At 47.0% G+C, this 17,967-nt stretch overlaps 1 protein-coding gene across 3 annotated transcripts in view; it reads left to right on the top strand.

Moving 5' to 3' along the window:
• Bicral (BICRA like chromatin remodeling complex associated protein) overlaps window positions 1–8,924 on the top strand; it is a 90,858-nt gene extending 81,934 nt beyond the window's left edge. For all 3 annotated transcript variants that reach the window (XM_075980829.1, XM_075980827.1, XM_075980830.1), the window contains 4 exons: window positions 528–673; window positions 1,675–1,769; window positions 2,395–2,497; window positions 5,236–8,924. In XM_075980829.1, coding sequence (XP_075836944.1) covers window positions 528–673; window positions 1,675–1,769; window positions 2,395–2,497; window positions 5,236–6,017 — 1,126 coding nt within the window. In that variant the 3' untranslated portion in view covers window positions 6,018–8,924. The remainder of the gene's footprint in view (window positions 1–527; window positions 674–1,674; window positions 1,770–2,394; window positions 2,498–5,235) is intronic.
• The last annotated feature ends 9,043 nt before the right edge of the window (window positions 8,925–17,967 follow it).

The raw sequence follows: 17,967 nt of genomic DNA, 5'->3' as shown, positions 1-17,967 counted from the left end.
TCTGCCTGTGTGCCTGGATGCGTGTGCACACTTACACCAGGGAGTGGGGCATGTTGATTACTTTGAAAATCATTTCCTACAGTTTGCTTTCGTCAGGGTCAGTAAACAGATCAGATGAAGCACACTGTTTGCTCTTTTTGCTCTGAGCAACCGCACACTGATCCTGGTGCATACGTTGTGTTTCTGAGGTTAGGGTCATAGAAATAGTGTACAGGATACAGGGTGGAAAATGCATAGCCACTCTACTGTAGAAATGGCTTTGCTGCCGGGCAGTGGTGGCGCATGCCTTTAATCCTAGCACTCGGGAGGCAGAGGCAGGTGGATCTCTGTGACTTCAAGGCCAGCCTGATCTGTAAGAGCTAGTTCCAGGACAGCTAAGGCTGTTACACAGAGAAATACTGTCTTGGGATAAAAAAAAAAAAGAAAAGGAAGGAAGGAAGGAAGGAAAGAACTAGCATTGCTAATAAATGGTTTGACTAATGCTCTCCTGATGTGACCTCACCTGAACCCGCTGTCTCCTCTGAAAGCATCCTCCAACAGTTGCAGAGGGACCAAGCCCATGCCGTGACCCCTGACAAAAGCCAGTTCCAATCACTAAGTGACACAGTGCAGAGACTGCTGTCCTACCACGTGTGCCAGGGCTCCATGCCCACGGAGGAAGACCTGCGGAAAGGTGAGCCGCCGCTGCCCGCCCACAGCACCCCTGTCGGTAGCCCAGGGGCTCTTGCCACGGTGTAGCTTGTTTGCTGTGTACTCAGTGCCCCAGCCCCTGGGTAGGGCTGTGACTGGTCCAAAGGGGCGCATGGTGAGGCTGCTGGCTGTAAATGAGGTGGCTTTCTTCCAGGTACTTTGCAGTGCACATGAACTTGACTCTTGCTGTTGTACCAGACCCAAGAATTAGTTACTTCCCTGAGGTCCCGAAGCAAATCTAAGTCATTGTATGGGTTTCAGGAAACTGACAAGGTTGGGACAGGGACCCTTCTCCAACCCAAGAACCCCACTCATTCTGGCCTGTACCTGTTGTCTGTCTAAGTCCAATAGCAGGGATTTGGTAGCACCCCACTTTCCCTCCCCCTCTCCATGACATCGTCTTCCTCCACTGCCACTGGTCTGGATCCAGGGCTTCTGACCTCAGAGTAAGATTCTGTCTCCAGACCCACTGGGGCTTCCAGGGAGGTCTGATGCATGGCTTTCTGCTCAGCAGTAAAGAACTGTGAAGATTCTGAGACAGAAGGAATTGGAAAATGGGACATTTCTTGAGACTAAAAGTCAAAACCCAGAGCCACAGATCATGACCTGCAAGGGGTCATGGACTGGTTTGTGTCCCCCCCAGCCAGACAGATGGACTTTATTTGTCCATCGTTCTGTCCACCCTGCTTCTGAGAAGGGACAGAGCTGAGGGAACCAGTTCATCGGCTCTGTGCAGTGCCCTTCCTTCCTGGGCTTCTTAGAGCAGTGGTAATAAGCTGTTGGTTTCCCAGGCTGTGTTAGCCTGAGTTCCTCACCGCACAGTGCAGGATGCGTGAGCAGAGAAGGCTAATCCAAGGGGGGTGTCTGTAGCACGTCCTTGCTGCGGGTGGGTAGGCTGTGGGAATGAGTCCATGCCGCCAGTCTCAGGAAACAGACCAGTCTCTCTTACTGTGTTTTTCTCTTTTCAATTTTTCTTTTTTAAAGTGGACAATGAATTTGAAGAAGTTGCCACTCAGCTCCTCAAAAGGACCCAAGTGATGCTGAACAAATACCGATTCCTGCTCCTAGAAGACGCCATGGTAAAAGTGTGCTCCCAGCATGGCTGCCTGAGTGGGTCTGCCAGGCCAAGGCGCAGAGAGAGGGTTCAGGGACTTCCACACCCAGAGCGTAGTTTATAAAGCAGGGATGTGTGAGGTTGGAGGACAGCTTCCCAGTTAGCCATCACTGAGGGTGACAGTGGCAGAAGCCACCAACAACCATTTCTGATGAGAGAGAGAGAGAGAGAGAGAGAGAGAGAGAGAGAGAGAGAGAGACTTAGTCTGAGCCATCTTAATAAGACTGCCTCACCAGGCACACTTTTAATCCCAACTCTCAGAGGCAGAGGCAGGCAGATCTCTGTGAGTTTGAAGCTGGCCAGGCTTACAAATTGAAACCCTAGCTCTAAAAACCAGGTCTAGCCAGGTCTGCCAGTTCCAGGACAGCCAGGGCTACACAGAGAAACTGTCTCCAGGGGGAAGGGAGGAAGCTGAGGCAGGATGATCACCCCAAGTTTGAGGCTAGCCTAGGCTACATGGGACCTTGTCTTCAAACAGCAGCAAATGTAATAGCTTCTCGTGCGTAGCACATGTGGAGCACCAAACTCACTTCTTGGTGCTTCATTCCCTTGATCAAAGCACCCAAAGTGACTGGCTCTCTCCTCCTCAGAGAATCAACCCCTCTGCCGAGACTGTAATGATCGACAGGATGTTCAACCAGGAGGAAAGAGCTTCCCTGTCTCGGGACAAGCGTCTGGCGCTCGTGGATCCTGGTAAGAAACATGGGGGGGGGGGGCTAATAGTCCCTGAGCAGTGTGGCCTTTGGGGGTCTGAGTGACTCAACCTGCGGTGAATTCTGGGAAGGGAAAACCAACAGTTAATTTTTTTAATGGTTTCCCCTATTAAACTTCAAAACCTGTTGTTCTAGTCTTTGAGAGCTAAATTAAACCAGAGGCTTCTCCGCCTGTAAGGGAATGAAAGGCACAGTTAGGAAACCATCAGTGAGGCAGGGCCCCAGGCCCGAGCCAGAAGCCCTAGTGCCCCACGCAGAGGCTTTTCTCTGTCCCACTTCCTACATGCAGTCCAGAGTTTCCCCAAACCTGAGCTCCCCTCACCACCTCGTTCTTGCTTTTGTTTGCTGAGACAAGGTCTCATTGTGTAGCTCTGGCTGTCCTGGAACTCACTGTATAGACCAGGCTGGCCTCAAGCTCACAGGGTCTATCTCTGCTGAGGTTAAAGGTGTGAGCCATTACACCCAGCTTCAAATCTGTCCTTTTTAAATTAGATTTAATTTTTTTCTCTTTTTCAGGATTTTATTTTTATTTTTAATTAGGGAGTGGGGCATATATGTTTATGTTATGCAAGTGCGGGTATACTCAGAGGCCAGAAATGGTGTTGGATTTTTTGGGGTTGGAGTCAGAAACAGTATGACCTCCCCTGAGACAGCTGCTGGGAAACGAACTCAGGTCCTCTGGAAGAGCAGTACACACTCTTACCTACTGAGCCATCTTTCCAGACCCTTAATTTTCAGTTGTGTTTATGTGTGTGCCTGTGTGGATATGTGTGCTTGAGTTATAAGGTGCCTGGAGGCCAGAGGTGTTGGGTCCCTGGAGCAGGAGTTACAGGCAGTTGTGAGCCACCAAACATGGCTTCAGGAAAATGTACTCGGGTCCTCTGACCAGTAGTACATGGTCTTAACTGCTGAGCCGTATCTCCATCCCACTCCTCTTTTTTTTTTTTTTTTTTTTTAAAGATTTATTTATTATTATGTATACAACATTCCTTCCATGTGTGCCTGCAGGCCAGAAGAGGGCACCAGATCTCATTATAGATGGTTGTGAGCCACCATGTGGTTGCTGGGAATTGAACTCAGGACCTCTGGAAGAGCAGCCAGTGCTCTTAACCACTGAGCCATCTCTCCAGCCCCCCCACTCCTCTTTTTAAAGATAGGAGTCTCGCTAATATGTAGTCCTGGCTAGCTTGGGATTCACTTTGTTGATCACACTGGCCCCAAACTCCCAGCAGTGGGAGGTGTAGGCAGGCAGAAAGATTACAAATTTTTAGCCACCTTGGGCTATGAGTGAAACTTTGTCTCAAACAAAAAGTACTGAGAGAGGAGGGTCCCAAAGGAAGAGAACTCCATCCTCCTGCCTCTGCCTCTGCCTCCATGTGCTGGGATTATAGGACCATACTACCACACTCCGCTCAAAAGCATTTTAAAATAGACCAAAAGGTCTGGGCAGTGGTGGTGTACACCTTTAACCCCAGTACTTGGAGGCAGAGGCAGGGAGATCTCTGAGTTCGAGGTCACCCTGGTCTATAAAGTGAGTTCTAGAAGAGATAGGACGACATAGAGAATCCCTGTCTCAAAATAAAATAAATAGAGCAAGCAGTTTTCTTTTTTTAAGTTTAATTTTTCTGGTTATAGAAGTAATGTATTGTCTCTCTTTTTTAATGGTTTATTTAACTTATTTTATGTGCATTGGTGTGAAGGTGTCAGATCCCCTGGGACTGGATCTTCAGACAGTTGTGAGCTGCCATGTGGGTGCTGGGAATTGAACCCGGGTCCTCTGGAAGAGCAGTCAGTGCTCTTAACCACTGAGCCATCTCTCCAGCCCCACAAGCAGTTTTCTTTTTCAAAACACATTATTGTAAATATTTGTGTATGGCTGTGTGGCTAGACACACCCAGGACACAGCGCCCGTGTGGGGTCACAGGAGAGCTTTTGGGTGTCACTTCTCTCCGTTCTCTGTGAGATCCATGGTTGGACTCGGGATGGCAGGTGTGCGACAAATACTTCAGCCTCTGAGCCGTCTCACCAGCCTGAGCTCTAACACTTTGTTCTGCCTTGCTTAGGTGCCCAAGTTGATCTCAAGTTCATGTGTCTAAAGCGATGCTCCTGCCTCAGTCCCGAGTAGCTGAGATTCGAAATTGTAAATCATAAACACCATAGTCCATGGAACATAAGTGTTTATACCATCTATAAAAGTTATTTTAGAATCACATGCTGGGCTGGAAAGATGGATCAGTGGTTAAGAGCACTGGCTGCTCTTCCAAAGGACCCGGGTTCAATTCCCAGCAACCACATGGTGGCTCACAACCATCTGTAATGAGGTCTGGTGCCCTCTTCTGGCCTGCAGGCATACACACAGACAGAATATATGTATTATAAACAAATATCTTTTTAAAAAAAAATTTAAAAAATCAGTTAACAAAAGAAAAATGGGGGATAGGCGTGTGGCTCTCTTGGTAAATAGAGGACCTCCTTTGCATGCACAAAACCCAGGTTAAGCTTCCCACATGGAAGCTGGCCCCATAGCCTTGGCTACTTTGAGAAGATGCCCCTCATTAGATTGTTTCTGCGTGTTTCTGTGAAGTGGTCCTGTGGGGTGTGCTGGTGGGAGGATGAGCAGAGGGGAAGAGGCGCGGCCTAGCCAGGGTTGATTAGGAGGGTTTGACATGGGCTGGTCCTCACTCTGACCATTTCATCTCTTTCTGCTCTCATTTCCAGAGGGTTTTCAGGCCGATTTCTGTTGTTCCTTCAAACTTGACGAGGCTGTACCTGAGACACCACTTGACAGGAGTGACCAGCATCGCAGCAAAACCAGCTCGCTCCATCAGGCGCCCAGGGCCCAAAGCAGAGACCGAGCCAAGCCAGGCGTGGCAGAAGCAACGAATCATGACCAGTTTCATCTAGTGCCTAACCACATCGTGGTCTCTGCGGAGGGAAACGTTTCGAAAAAGTCGGAAGGCCACGGTAGAACACTGAAATATGACAAAGGGGGCTTAGGCCAATACCGGGGTGTACCTGAGGACAAGGGCACCCGGAGGGACCCCGCCAATGCCAGCGGGTGCTCTCCAGGCCCCGACGGCCACCGCAAGACTATGGCCAGGCCGGATCATGACGCCGAGAGCAAGCTCCCGGGCATCCTGGCCAGCTCGCACCTGGAGATGCCATGCCTCGACTCCTTCCAGGACAAAACCCTGAGAAATTCCCCAAAGAATGAGGTTTTACACACAGACATCATGAAAGGGTCGGGTGAGCCCCAGCCGGATCTCCAGCTCACCAAGAGCCTAGAGAAAACCTTTAAGAACATTCTGGAGCTCAAGAAGGCGGGGCGGCCACAGAGTGACCCCGCAGCCAGCGGCGCCGTGGACCTTGACTTCCCCAGCTTTTCTCCAATGGCTTCGCAAGAAAACTGCCTGGAAAAGTTCATGCCGGACCACAGTGAAGGCGTCGTGGAGACGGACTCCATTTTAGAAGCAGCTGTAAATAGTATCCTTGAGTGTTAGTAGCAGCCGCCCTCCCCGACCCCGGACCAGTTACATTCGCTCCCTGCAAAGCCAATGGAAACATCTCCTGTCTCCAGCCTGCTTGGTCCTCCGTCACAGGTTATTCTTTCTAATCTCCACCCTGTTCTTTTGAAGAGCAATACACGTCGTCGTGGCTGCAGGGAGACCCTCAGTCAACCCATCTCTCTAGAAAGCAGTCCGATAGGCACCACACATTTCAAGTGTTCCGAAAGCGTTTATGGCCATTGTTGTTCGTTTGTTTCGTGGTTTGTTTGTTTTTAGCGCTGTCACTCGACGAGACCACAGTACACTTGACCCTGGGTAAAATTTTGACAATCATAGGTCATTTCAAAAGAACAGACTTATTAAAGAAAAATCAAACAGGACTTATAGAAGCTACTTTTTTACAGAATTCTCACTGCAGCTCCAAACTAGTGGTTTTGTTTTTGTTTGGGGGAAAGGGTATTTGTGAAGGGAAGTCGGCATGACTTTCCCCAGGGCTCAGTGCTCTCTGAGCAGTGGGTAGCCAGTTGCTCTGCCTGGAACCCCACAGCCCTGGCCCAGACGTCCATAGCATCTACACAGACCGTTTGTAGGCCTGCCTTCCCTCCCGAACAGCCGAGTGTTTACGTCATGCTGCTGCTGAAGAAGCAAAATTTTTTTTTTCTTTTTTAATTTTAGCGTATCCATGTTGAATTGTGTCTGAGAACGCTCTGTTCTTAGCCCCAGGTATGCAGCTTGAAAGTTCACCCAAGCTCAGTAGGGAACACCGGGAACCAGTTCAAGGACAGTGGGCTAGGGAGGCTGCTGGAGCCGCCAGGGTCAGTGTGCAACTTAAAAGAATTTTGCATTTTATAATCGGGTGAAGTCAACGCACCCTGTGCTTTTGATTGTTGCTGAATTCTGTTTTGCTTAACCTTTGTCTCCCTGCCCTCAGCAAACAGCCCAGCAGTGAGTGCTGTCACTGGAAACTGCTTCCTTTATCAGTTTAGACTTTGGGAAGGGGACTTTAGCCTTGTTTGTGCTTCCTGTTTCTGAGACCAGTAGTCAACACTGGCATTGATCATTCCCAGCACAGAAAACCGAGGGAGGGCAGCAGCCAGATGTCACCACCAGAAAGAGGGGGACCCCCACGGGTGGCCCATGTTTGAGTTAGCAAGCCTTCCTCTTTATTTATGTCCTTTCTGGGGAAGGCTGCCCAGTTTTCTCTCCTTGTGGGCCTGGCCCAGGGCCCAGTGTTTCTGATACTTCTCGCATTCTTTACATCATGGAAACCATTGCCGAGAAAGCCAGGTCCTGGTGCTCCTGCACCCCGCCCACCTGTCTGACCCTCTGGGATCTGGGGTTTGTTTGTGTTTTTGTGAAGGTTTGCTCCCTCTGTTCGTCCCCCTGGCTGTAGAAATGCATCCATTGGTTTCTACTTCACTAGATCCCAGAATGGAGTGGCCCCTACAGTCATCATGTTGAGCGTTTCTTTTCCAGATGGAAAGGAAGGCTTCTGATTTTTTCTTTTCAAACAGCAGAGCAAAAATCTAGGCATGTTGGCACACACCTGTAATCCCAGCAGTCAGGTGGCTGAACCAAGAGAGTCAAGAGTTCAAGGCCAGCTTGGGCTACATAAGTCACCCCTGTCTTAAAATCAAAACAAAAGAAACTGAGCAACAGCAGACTGTATGTCCCTTCCACCCCACTGTCCACTACAGGAAGAAGCCCTGTGAGACAGCCAGTCTTCAGCAGAGCAGTGTCCTTCTCCCAGTCCACGGCCCAGCCAATCGAATAGGAGAATCTGGGCTGTCTTAGAGTTACCTTTTTTCCTGATTTGTGCCAATGTCCAAGTTGCTGACTTCCCTCCTGTATTATAACACGTTAGAAATATGAGTTGTTTGCCAGTTAGATTCTGTTTGGGCCACCCTGGGCTAACAGCCTGCCCTTATCCCTCTGATGTCACAGACTCTTCTCATAGCCTCCTGGTTGCCTAAGTCACGATGGCCCCTGGATGCCTGCACATGGCTACAATGAATTACAGTAATTATTGCAAATCAGTGGAATTCTTGAGACGAGCAAAGTCTCGTGTATATTTGTTACCTCTTTCTTCCTCCCGACCCCCAGCTTTTCTCTCTGTCAAATCGCAGGGCTTCTGAGCCCTCACATTGCTCCCACAATGGAAAGCCTAACATACCAAAATGAAACTTGTAAATTTTGTGTCCTTATATGTAAGTTCGCTTTCACGGAGGAAAGACTCGAGATAATGGCAGATGAAGATTATAGAATGTGTTTTACCCTGTGATTAGGTTCCACCACGTGGGTCATAGCTCATGTACGAGCCCCCTCTGGTGAAGGCACGCACCCTGCCTCAGTGGCCAGCCCTTGGTGGTTCAGGTTCATTAGTCAGTTGAGTCCTCGCGCTCAGTAACAAAAATCACCTTTTCTTCCCTTTGTTTTTAATCTGTTTGTTGTTGTGGCAAAGTATGGATTTGTTATTACGCATTGATTTTCTGTGTCCTTAAGTACTGCCTAAAGATGAAGCAAAATTGGAACTGGCAATTACGAGAAGGAAATCCTTTAGCTCTGCAGAACTTAGTAGACTCTGTTAGGTTAGGGAGGCCTCACAGGCTGGCCGGCTCAGAGGACGGTCACTCGCTGTCAGTGTGGTGTGGGCTTTATTTGCTTAAATACCTTCATTTGTATAGTACGTCTCACTTGAAATTGCTTTGTATACATTTTGTAAAAATATTTATAAAACGTTTTGTAAAAAAAAAGTATAACAAATTGCAGTTTATTTTGTTATGTTGGATAAATACTGTTAAAGCAGTCAGTACCTATATTGTTAATCCATGGTTAGGAAATGTTCAGTTGGAGATCACAAAATGAAACAAGCATTGCAATACAGCCAAAGATTTGGGAAAATGTGTAACTGTGATTGTCGTGATTTTGCTGCAACTAGGAACGGCTCCTGTTCCCAGGAGAGGGTAAGTGTCCAGTGGGAATTCTGTGTATGTTTAACATGATCGAAAAAGCCTGCGGAGAGAGGACAGGATCTCAGCTGGTCTCTTCTCCACAGATTAAACACACTTGGTGAGTGAAGTTGGTCACGTACTGTGTGGTTACAGTCTACCCTGAGGTCATGTTTCTCTGCATGGCAAGTGTATGTGTGTACTCAGCGTCACACCATGGCTCCTGGTCAGCCCCTTTGCATCAGGCATCGCCCCAGAAACGAGGCTTTGGAAAGGAAGACTAGAGACTGGAGAGACGCTCAGCAGTTTAAAGCACTGGCTGCTCTTCCAGAGGTCCCCAGTTCAATTCCAAGCACCTGTGTTGGGTAGTGCACGCTCATTTGTGACTCCAGCTGTAGGGATTTGATGCTGTCTAACCACAGGCACTATACACACATACACACACACACGAGTAAATAAAAACAAACGTTAGAGCATGTTGACAGGGGTCTAACCTCCACAGGCACTATATACACGTGCACACACATAAATAAAAACAGACCATTAAAGCCAGGCAGTGGTGGTGCACACCTTTAGTCCCAGCACTTGAGAGGCAGAGGCAGGCGGATCTTTGTAAGTTTGAGACCAGCCAGGTCTACAGAGCAAGTTCAAGCCAACAACAACAACAAAATATTTAGAAAATTAATAATACAGGACTAAAGAGAGGGCTCAACAAATATAAGCACTGGCTACTCTTCTGGAGGACCTGGGTTTGCTCCCAGCACCCACATGGTGACTCACAGCTGCCTGGAACTACAATTCCAAGCATCAAACCCCATTTCTGGCCTGCCTCCAACGACACCAGACAACATGCTATACAGACATACACATAGGCAAAAACTCATAATAAACTTAAAATTATTTTTTAAAGAAAATAATATGGAGCAGGGGCACTGGAGAGATGGCTCAGAGACTGTTCTTCCAGAGGTCCAGAGTTCAATTCCCAGCTCCCACATAGAAGCTCACTACTATCTATAAAGAAATTTGGTGCCCTCTTTTGGCAAGTGAGCATACATGCAGGCAGAACAGTGAATGATAAATAAATAAATAAATCTAAAAGAGGGAAGAAAGATCTGGGTGGTGGTAGTGGCACACACCTTTATCTCAGCACTCAGTAGGCAGAGGTAGGTGGATCTTTGTGAGTTTGAAGAAAACCTGGTCCATGGAGTTCCAAGATAGCCAGGGCTACACAGAGAAACCCTGTCTCAAAAAAAAGAAAAAAAAAAAAAAGAAAAGAAAATACTATGGATTTTGAGAGCTAATTCAGTGGTTAAGAGCCTGGCTGCTTTTCACAGGGCTCAGATTCAACTTCCAGCATCCATGTTGTTCACGTCGATTACTTTGGGCCCAGGGCCTCTGAGGGCATGAGTGATACACAAACATGCATACAAAACAACCATAACGTAAATAAAATCAAAATAATAATTGTTATGGCCAGGTAACCAACAAGGATACCGAGTCCTGTATGTAAAAGCAAAGAATCTTTTTTCTTATTCAAGTTCGAACTTGGACTCTCTATGTGTCCCGCGCATTGGCACGATCAGAGAGCCCCGGAAGCAGCTGGAGTTGGGTTTTTATAACAACAGAGGTCGGGGTGAGGGATTTTTTTAGGTTCAGGACCCTGATTGGCTGACATTTGTCTAGGGCTGTCTTGGTGAAAGGGGATGGGTGTGTGCTGGGCTTTGTACTGTCAGGTATTTTCTCTCAGAAGATCCTTCCCTGGGTGGTCTTTCTTGGAACCAGGTACAGCCATAGGGTAAATGGAAGCCAGGCCTCTCTTGACCTTGTCATGGCTGTGTCCTAGAATAATAATGTTGTAAATTTTAAAAAGGATGTCTTTTCTGATTGCTCAGTTAGGGCCAAGGTCTCTGCATCCCCTTGGGGCATGCCCACCACAAATCAGGGCTTCAGTTGAGGTAGTGAAAGCTTCAGTCTGGCAGGGGAGTCACGTGCCAGAAAATGGCGTCCCAGCACTTCCTGAGGCAGAGACAGCAGCCAGAGAGCTAGCTAGCTAGCTACGGGGATGGAACCTTCCTCTACAGCTGGGGACCCTGGCACAGTAGGGAGCAGGACCTGGGTGTAAAGTTTTTCCGGCCTGGGCTGGAGAGATGGCTCAGCAGTTAAGGTCCTGAGTTCAATTCCCAGCAACCACATGGTGGCTTACAACCATCTGTAATGAGGTTTGGTGCCCTCTTCTGGCCTGCAGGCATACATGTAGACAGAATATTGTATACATAATAAATAAATAAATAAAAGATTTAAAAAGAAAAACAAAAAAAAAGTTTTTCCGGCCTGACAAGCCTCTCTGCAGACGCAATAATCCAAATCAGACCAAATCAAACCAAATGGGAAAAAGCCCAGGTTGAATGGATGCCAACACTCTCAGGTGGCCCTCTGGGAAAACATGGAGAGGTAGGGAGAGAAGAACTGGAAAGACCATGTGTTCCTTCTGGAGGGGGGGCAGTTTAAATAGCCTGTGGGAGTGGTCTTGACCCTCTCTGAGGAGGGCTCACCTTTTGGCAGGCTTTCTAGGAGATAGAGTCTGGACTGAGGTAACTCGCAGGGAAGGGGGCTTGAAATGGAGTTTTCCACCCAACTTTCCAAAATGGGTGTCAGAGGCTGGGGTGATGCTTCCAACCAATCCCAGACATTTTGGGTAAGGATGTTAGGGGCTGAGGTGATACTTTCAACCAAACACTGAGCTCCAGAGCGTGTCTATGCCTCCCCTCTGTGTTTTCTTCTAGGCAGAATTAGGGCTTCTCTGTCCACCTGGAGAGGAGAGAGTTAACCAGCACTCATTTCTGGAGCAGCTCATCGCAGCAGACTCTATGTGTTACAGCTCTGGAGGTGTGGGGGCAGGGATCCTGGCAGTTGGGAGCCAGAGGATACCACACAGTTACACTGCACAACAAACCTCACACAGATTTAATAGAGAAGACACAAGAGGGTGGCTGCCTCTGCTTAGGAGAGAAACAGAAATACTGGACAACAGGCAGGCTTTATATAGGGCTTCTCTGAGGCAAAGCTTTCCAGGGTGGAGATGTCTAGGGCAGGGATTATGGGTTTTCACGTTCTTTTTTTGTTTGCCTGTCCTGGAACTAGCTCTGTAGACCAGGCTGGTCTTGAACTCCGAGAGATCCGCCTGCCTCTGCCTCCCGAGTGCTGCGATTAAAGGCGTGCGCCACCATCGCCCGGCTGAGTTTTCACGTTCTGAGCTTGGGCATTTGCTCTGTAGGACAGAACTTGGATGCCTGTGTCTCAGGGGCTGGGGATGTTGGTTTTGTCCATTGCACTGTTCTGCGGGGAGACCCTGGCAGCCGGAGCTCCTAGGGGACCGGACCTGCTCTTACAGTCCTCCTCTTTTGTTTATTACTGATAAACAGTCAGGGATTGGAAAGGGTGGGGTGGTGTTATCATTAGACTATTTCATGTTAAATGGGGCAGGCTTGATCTTCACTGTCCAGTATAATCGGAGTGGCAGGTGTGTATCTCCATAGCTAAAGTTCAGTAACCCTGTAATAACAATGGATTAAAAGTCTGGTTAGAGCTGGTAATCCCGGCACTTGGGAGGCAGAGGCCACCAGATCTCTGTGAGTTCAAAGCCAGCATGGTCTACAAAAGGAGTTCCAGGACAGCCAGGCACAGAGAAACCTGGCCTCTATAGCCAACAACAGCAAACAAATTGTAATCGTTAGTGTTGGAAGGAGGCCACTTGTTCTTCCTGGCCACCCAGCTAGCTTAGACCCAAAATAATCACACAGAAACTCTATTAATTAAATCACTGCTTAGCCCATTAGCTCTAGCTTCTTGTTGGCTAACTCTTTTTTTTTTTTTTTGATTTTTCGAGACAGGGTTTCTCTGTGGCTTTGGAGCTTGACCTGGAACTAGCTCTGTAGACCAGGCTGGTCTCGAACTCACAGAGATCCGCCTGCCTCTGCCTCCCGAGTGCTGGGATTAAAGGCGTGTGCCACCATCGCCCGGCTTGGCTAACTCTTACATATTAATTTAATTGATTTCTATTAATCTGTATATCACCACGAGGTCGTGGCCTACCAGCAAAGTTTCAGCATCTCTCTCCAGCGGTGGCTCCATGGCATCTCTTTACTCTGCCTTCCTTCTCCCATCCTATAGGCCAAGCCAGTTTTCTTTATTCATTAGCCAATAAAATCAACACATAACAGAAGGACCTCCCACACCATTTCCCCTTTTCTGTTTAAACAAAAAGGAAGACTTTAACTTTAACATAGTATAATCACATATAACAAAACAGGTATCAAACAAGAACTACAGTTACAATATTTATATCTATTTTATCTTTTATCATAATTAAGGAAAACTATAACTATAACCATTTATTCTTCAACTCCATCAAGGACCCCAGAAGGATATAATATTACCTAAGTAAACATGAAATTCATTGTAAACAACTTCCAAAACTCTAGAATTGACAGAGACATCTCGCGGCCTGTACAGTCACCCAAAGTTCTTCTGTACCGTTGGGGCATCCATCTTCAGCCTACAGACCCATAGTATCCAGCAGACTTTCCCGTGAAAGCAGAACATTTCAAAGACAGTTCCTACTATATTGGCAGCTTATCAGTCACTTTTTCTATCTGTCCTGCAGAAGGTCTAGCAAACTCTTTTTTTTTTTGAGACAGGGTTTCTCTGTAGCTTGGGAGCCTGTCCTGGAACTCGCTCTGTAGACCAGGCTGGTCTCGAACTCACAAAGATCAGTCTGTCTCTGCACTCCAAGTGCTGGGATTAAAGGCGTGCACCACCACCGTCCAGCGTCTCATGGACTCTTTCATGAAGCAGGAACCCAGAAGGATCATCTCACCTTTAGGCAAATTCAGCAGTCATTTCTCTGCGGGTCCTGCATGTCCAGTTCATGAAGCAGTCCAGGCAAGAGCAGTTTCTTGCCCAAATGTCTAACCAACTCCATAAGGATCCTCTTCGATGCCCATCTTCCTCTTGAAGTAATTGTTGCTGCCAGGAGTAGACGTGTCTCACTGTCATGAAAACTCCTAAGTTATGAAAACATTTAAATGACATATTCTGAAGGTCTCTGAAAGATTTGAAGAATACCCAACTGAAATATATCTCTATATATCTAGAAAATCTAACTAACATGACTATAAGCTTGACTACTATAGATGACTATTAACCTATATTTTTTTCTTTTTTTAATACTTATTTATTTATTATGTATACAATATTCTGTCTGTGTGTATGCCTGCAGGCCAGAAGAGGGCACCAGACCCCTTTACAGATGGTTGTGAGCCACCATGTGGTTGCTGGGAATTGAACTCAGGACCTTTGGAAGAGCAGGCAATGCTCTTAACCTCTGAGCCATCTCTCCAGCTCTAACCTATATTTCTTAATTATACATTACATTTTATTTTTTTTTTTATTTTTTATTTTTTTGGTTTTTGGAAACAGGGTTTCTCTGTGGCTTTGGAGCCTGTCCTGGAACTAGCTCTGTAGACCAGGCTGGTCTCGAACTCACAGAGATCCGCCTGCCTCTGCCTCCCAAGTGCTGGGATTAAAGGCGTGCGCCACCACCGCCCGGCTATACATTACATTTTAAATGAACTACACAATCACAATACCTTAATCAAGAGCAGAAATATACATATAACAAGATTGACCTTAAATTTGTATCAATAGGGGCTGGAGAGTTCAATTCCCAGCAACCACATGGTGGCTCACAACAATCTGTAAAGAGGTCTGGCGCCCTCTTCTGGCCTTCAGGCATACACACAGACAGAATATTGTATACATAATAAATTAATAAAAAAAATCAACACAGACAGAACATCCTCCCACACCACATCAGGGCTGGAGTAATAGCTCATGGGTTAAGAGTAAACGCTTACAGAGTACTAGAGTTCAATTCCCAGCATCTAAAAGGCTGCTCACACCCATCTGTAATTCCAGTTCCAGGGAATCTGACCGCTGCAGGCATCAGACACACGTGGTACACACATATACATGCAGACAAAAACACATAAATTAAAATTTTTCTGTTGTTATTTTGAATCAGTTGGGGAAAACATTGCTTTGAAGAACCAAACAACTGTGCAGGCAGGAAGCGAACGGAATTCAGGGCCTCACTCCCCTAAAGAATCAGCCATACAAGTTGCTCTCCGTCTCAGTTTCTTTGCCTATTAAGTAGGACAGTTTGTCCTTGCCCTGTATTTGGGATATAAATGGAGTGTATGAAGATTGTAATAAAGAGCCAATGTTCCATTAATCTGAAATAACGTGGAAGCAGCTTGGGGTTTTCTCTTTCGTTTTTAGCTTCACTTGTCACCCTCTGTCTGCTTCCTGTCCTCGTTTTCTGTCCTCTGTCCTCAGAAACCTACTGCCTCTCACGAGTTTCCCTCCAGGGGAGGCCAGAAGAGGGCTGCAGATGTCCAGTCAGCTGGAGCTATAAGCAGTTATGAACCACTTGATACAGATGCTGGGAATGGAACTCAGGTCCCCTAGAAAAGCGGTGCTAATTCTTAATGGCTGAACCATCACTTGGCCCCTGACTACCCCATGGTATCCAGATCAATAACTCTCATTGATAACAATTTCCCTGACTCCAAGCTCATCTTCTTTTTTCTCTTTCTCTCTCTAACACGTACACTTTTCGAAACAGGGTCTATGTAACCCTGGCTGCCCTGGAACTCATTCTGCAGTCCAGTCTGGCCTCAAACTCATAGAGATCTGCCTGCCTTTGTCTCCCGAGTGCTGGGATTAAAGGTGGGCACCACTGTGCCCAGTTGATCTCTCTTTCTTGCCTGTGCCTGACAGTCGCTTGTCACTTTTGGTAGATGTTTTAGTTAGGGTCATTATTACTGTGATGGGCCACCATGACAGGAGCAATGTGTGGGGTTCTCTAGAGTCACAGAACTTATGGAATGAAACTGTGTGTGTGTGTGGTGCGTGTGTGTGGTGTGTATGGGTGTGGTGTGGGTGTATGTGTAGGTGTATGTATGGTGTATGTGGTGTGTATGTGGGGGGTTGTAGTGTGTGTGGGGGGTGTGTGTGTGGTGTGGGGGTAGGGGTGTGGGGGGATGTGTGTGTGTAGTGTGTATGTGGTGTGGGGGTGGGTGTGTGGGTGTGTGGGTGTAGTGTGGGGGGGGTGTGTGTAGTGTGTGTGGTGTGTGTTTGTGTGTGTGATGTGTGTATAAAGGGACTTTATTGGAATGACTTGTAGGCTGCACTCTATCTACCCAACACTGATAGCTGTAAATGGAAAGTCCAAGAATCTAGTAGTTGCTCACACCCACAAGGCTGAGTGTCTTTATTTTTTTGTTGTTGTTGTTGTTTTTTGTTTTGTTTTGGTTTGGTTTTGGTTTTTCGAGACAGGGTTTCTCTGTACCTTTGGTGCCTGTCCTGGAACTAGCTCTTGTAGACCAGGCTGGCCTCGAACTCACAGAGATCCTCCTGCCTCTGCCTCCCGATCCCGAGTGCTGGGATTAAAGGCTGTGTCTTTGTTTTTTTGTCTATTTGTTGTTTGGTTTTTTTTTTCCAGTACCACACCACAGGTCTCTGAAGGCAGCTGGTACCTGCCAGAGGCGGCAGGTGAGAGACAGAGACATGGATAGGCATGCCATGCAGAGTGAGGTTGGATATTTATTTAGTGTGTTAAGGAAGGGAAGGAGAGAAGGCAGAAGCTGCCTCTTTGAGGGAGGGACAGAAAAGGAAGGGACTTAGACTGGAAGCTGATGATGAGCTTGCCTCAGTGGAGGGGGGAGGGGTGTGGATTGTCTCTTAAAGGGACAGGACCACACTCTAAGAGGGACAGTAGGTACGGAGAGGGGACTGCTGGTGTAATTCTGATGAGGGAGAGACCAGTTCACAAGAGGCATGGAATAATGTTAGGAAATGGGAATGATCATTTGCTGTGGTCCACAAGATTATGAAGTGAGATTTCCGTTGATAAAACAGAAGGCCAAAGCCGGGAGGTGGTGGCTCACGCCTTTAATCCCAGCACTTGGGAGGCAGAGGCAGGCAGATCTCTGTGAGTTTGAGGCCAGCCTGGTCTACAAGAGCTAGTTGCAGGACAGGGACCAAAAGCTACAGAGAAACCCTGTCTCGAAAAATCAAAAAAAAAAAAACAAACCAAAACAACAACAACAACAAAAAACAGAAGGCCAACCCACCAAAATGAATGCCTTCTGCTGGAGGAAATCCAGATGCAAGACGCTGGGAGTAGCCTTTTGTATAATGGCTGTTCTTACAGTAAATTTCTTGTGAAATCAGAAGTACTCTCTTTCTCTAAGTAGGACTCTCCCCCAAAAGATTCAACAGTTTCAACAGTGTATAAATTATTGAGCTCAGTTTTCCCCATGTTTCTGTGGAACTTTCAGTGAGAAATTAGTTATGCAGTCAAAAACCTTGGTTCCTAAAAAAAAAAAAATTAAAAAATAATAAAAAAATTAGCCAGGTGGTGGTGGCGCACGCCTTTAATCCCAGCACTCGGAAGGCAGAGGCAGGCGGATCTCTGTGGGTTCGAGGCCAGCCTGGTCTACAAGAGCTAGTTTCAGGACAGGAACCAAAAGCTACGGAGAAACCCTGTCTCGAAAAATAAAAAATAAAAAAAACCCCTTGGTTCCTACAGTCTAATCTCCACTGTGTTCCCTGAGATAAACATCAGAAGCCAGCTCGCTGCAATTGTTTCCCATACAGTAGGGCGTCTGGTCAGGCGTGGATCACATTGGAGACCTTCAGAGATAAAGGGGTCAGCACGGCTAAGCTTGTTTGATTCTTGTTCCTTCTGATAAGGAGATTGGTTGCCCTAAATTCTTCTGCAGCCAACTTAGGAAAATGGTAACCTCCGTTAACCCTCGTTCTACCTCTTTACAAGTTTTCAATTCCTACACCTACCCTCACTTCAGTTTATTGATGCAGGATTTTAAGCTAGGAAATTTACTATCTGTGTCCTAACCCTGAGAGATAACAGG

This window comes from Microtus pennsylvanicus, chromosome 7, assembly GCF_037038515.1.
Source record: "Microtus pennsylvanicus isolate mMicPen1 chromosome 7, mMicPen1.hap1, whole genome shotgun sequence".
In the NCBI taxonomy this organism is placed as follows: Eukaryota; Metazoa; Chordata; class Mammalia; order Rodentia; family Cricetidae; genus Microtus; species Microtus pennsylvanicus.
This window is presented reverse-complemented; position numbering and strand designations above follow the sequence as displayed.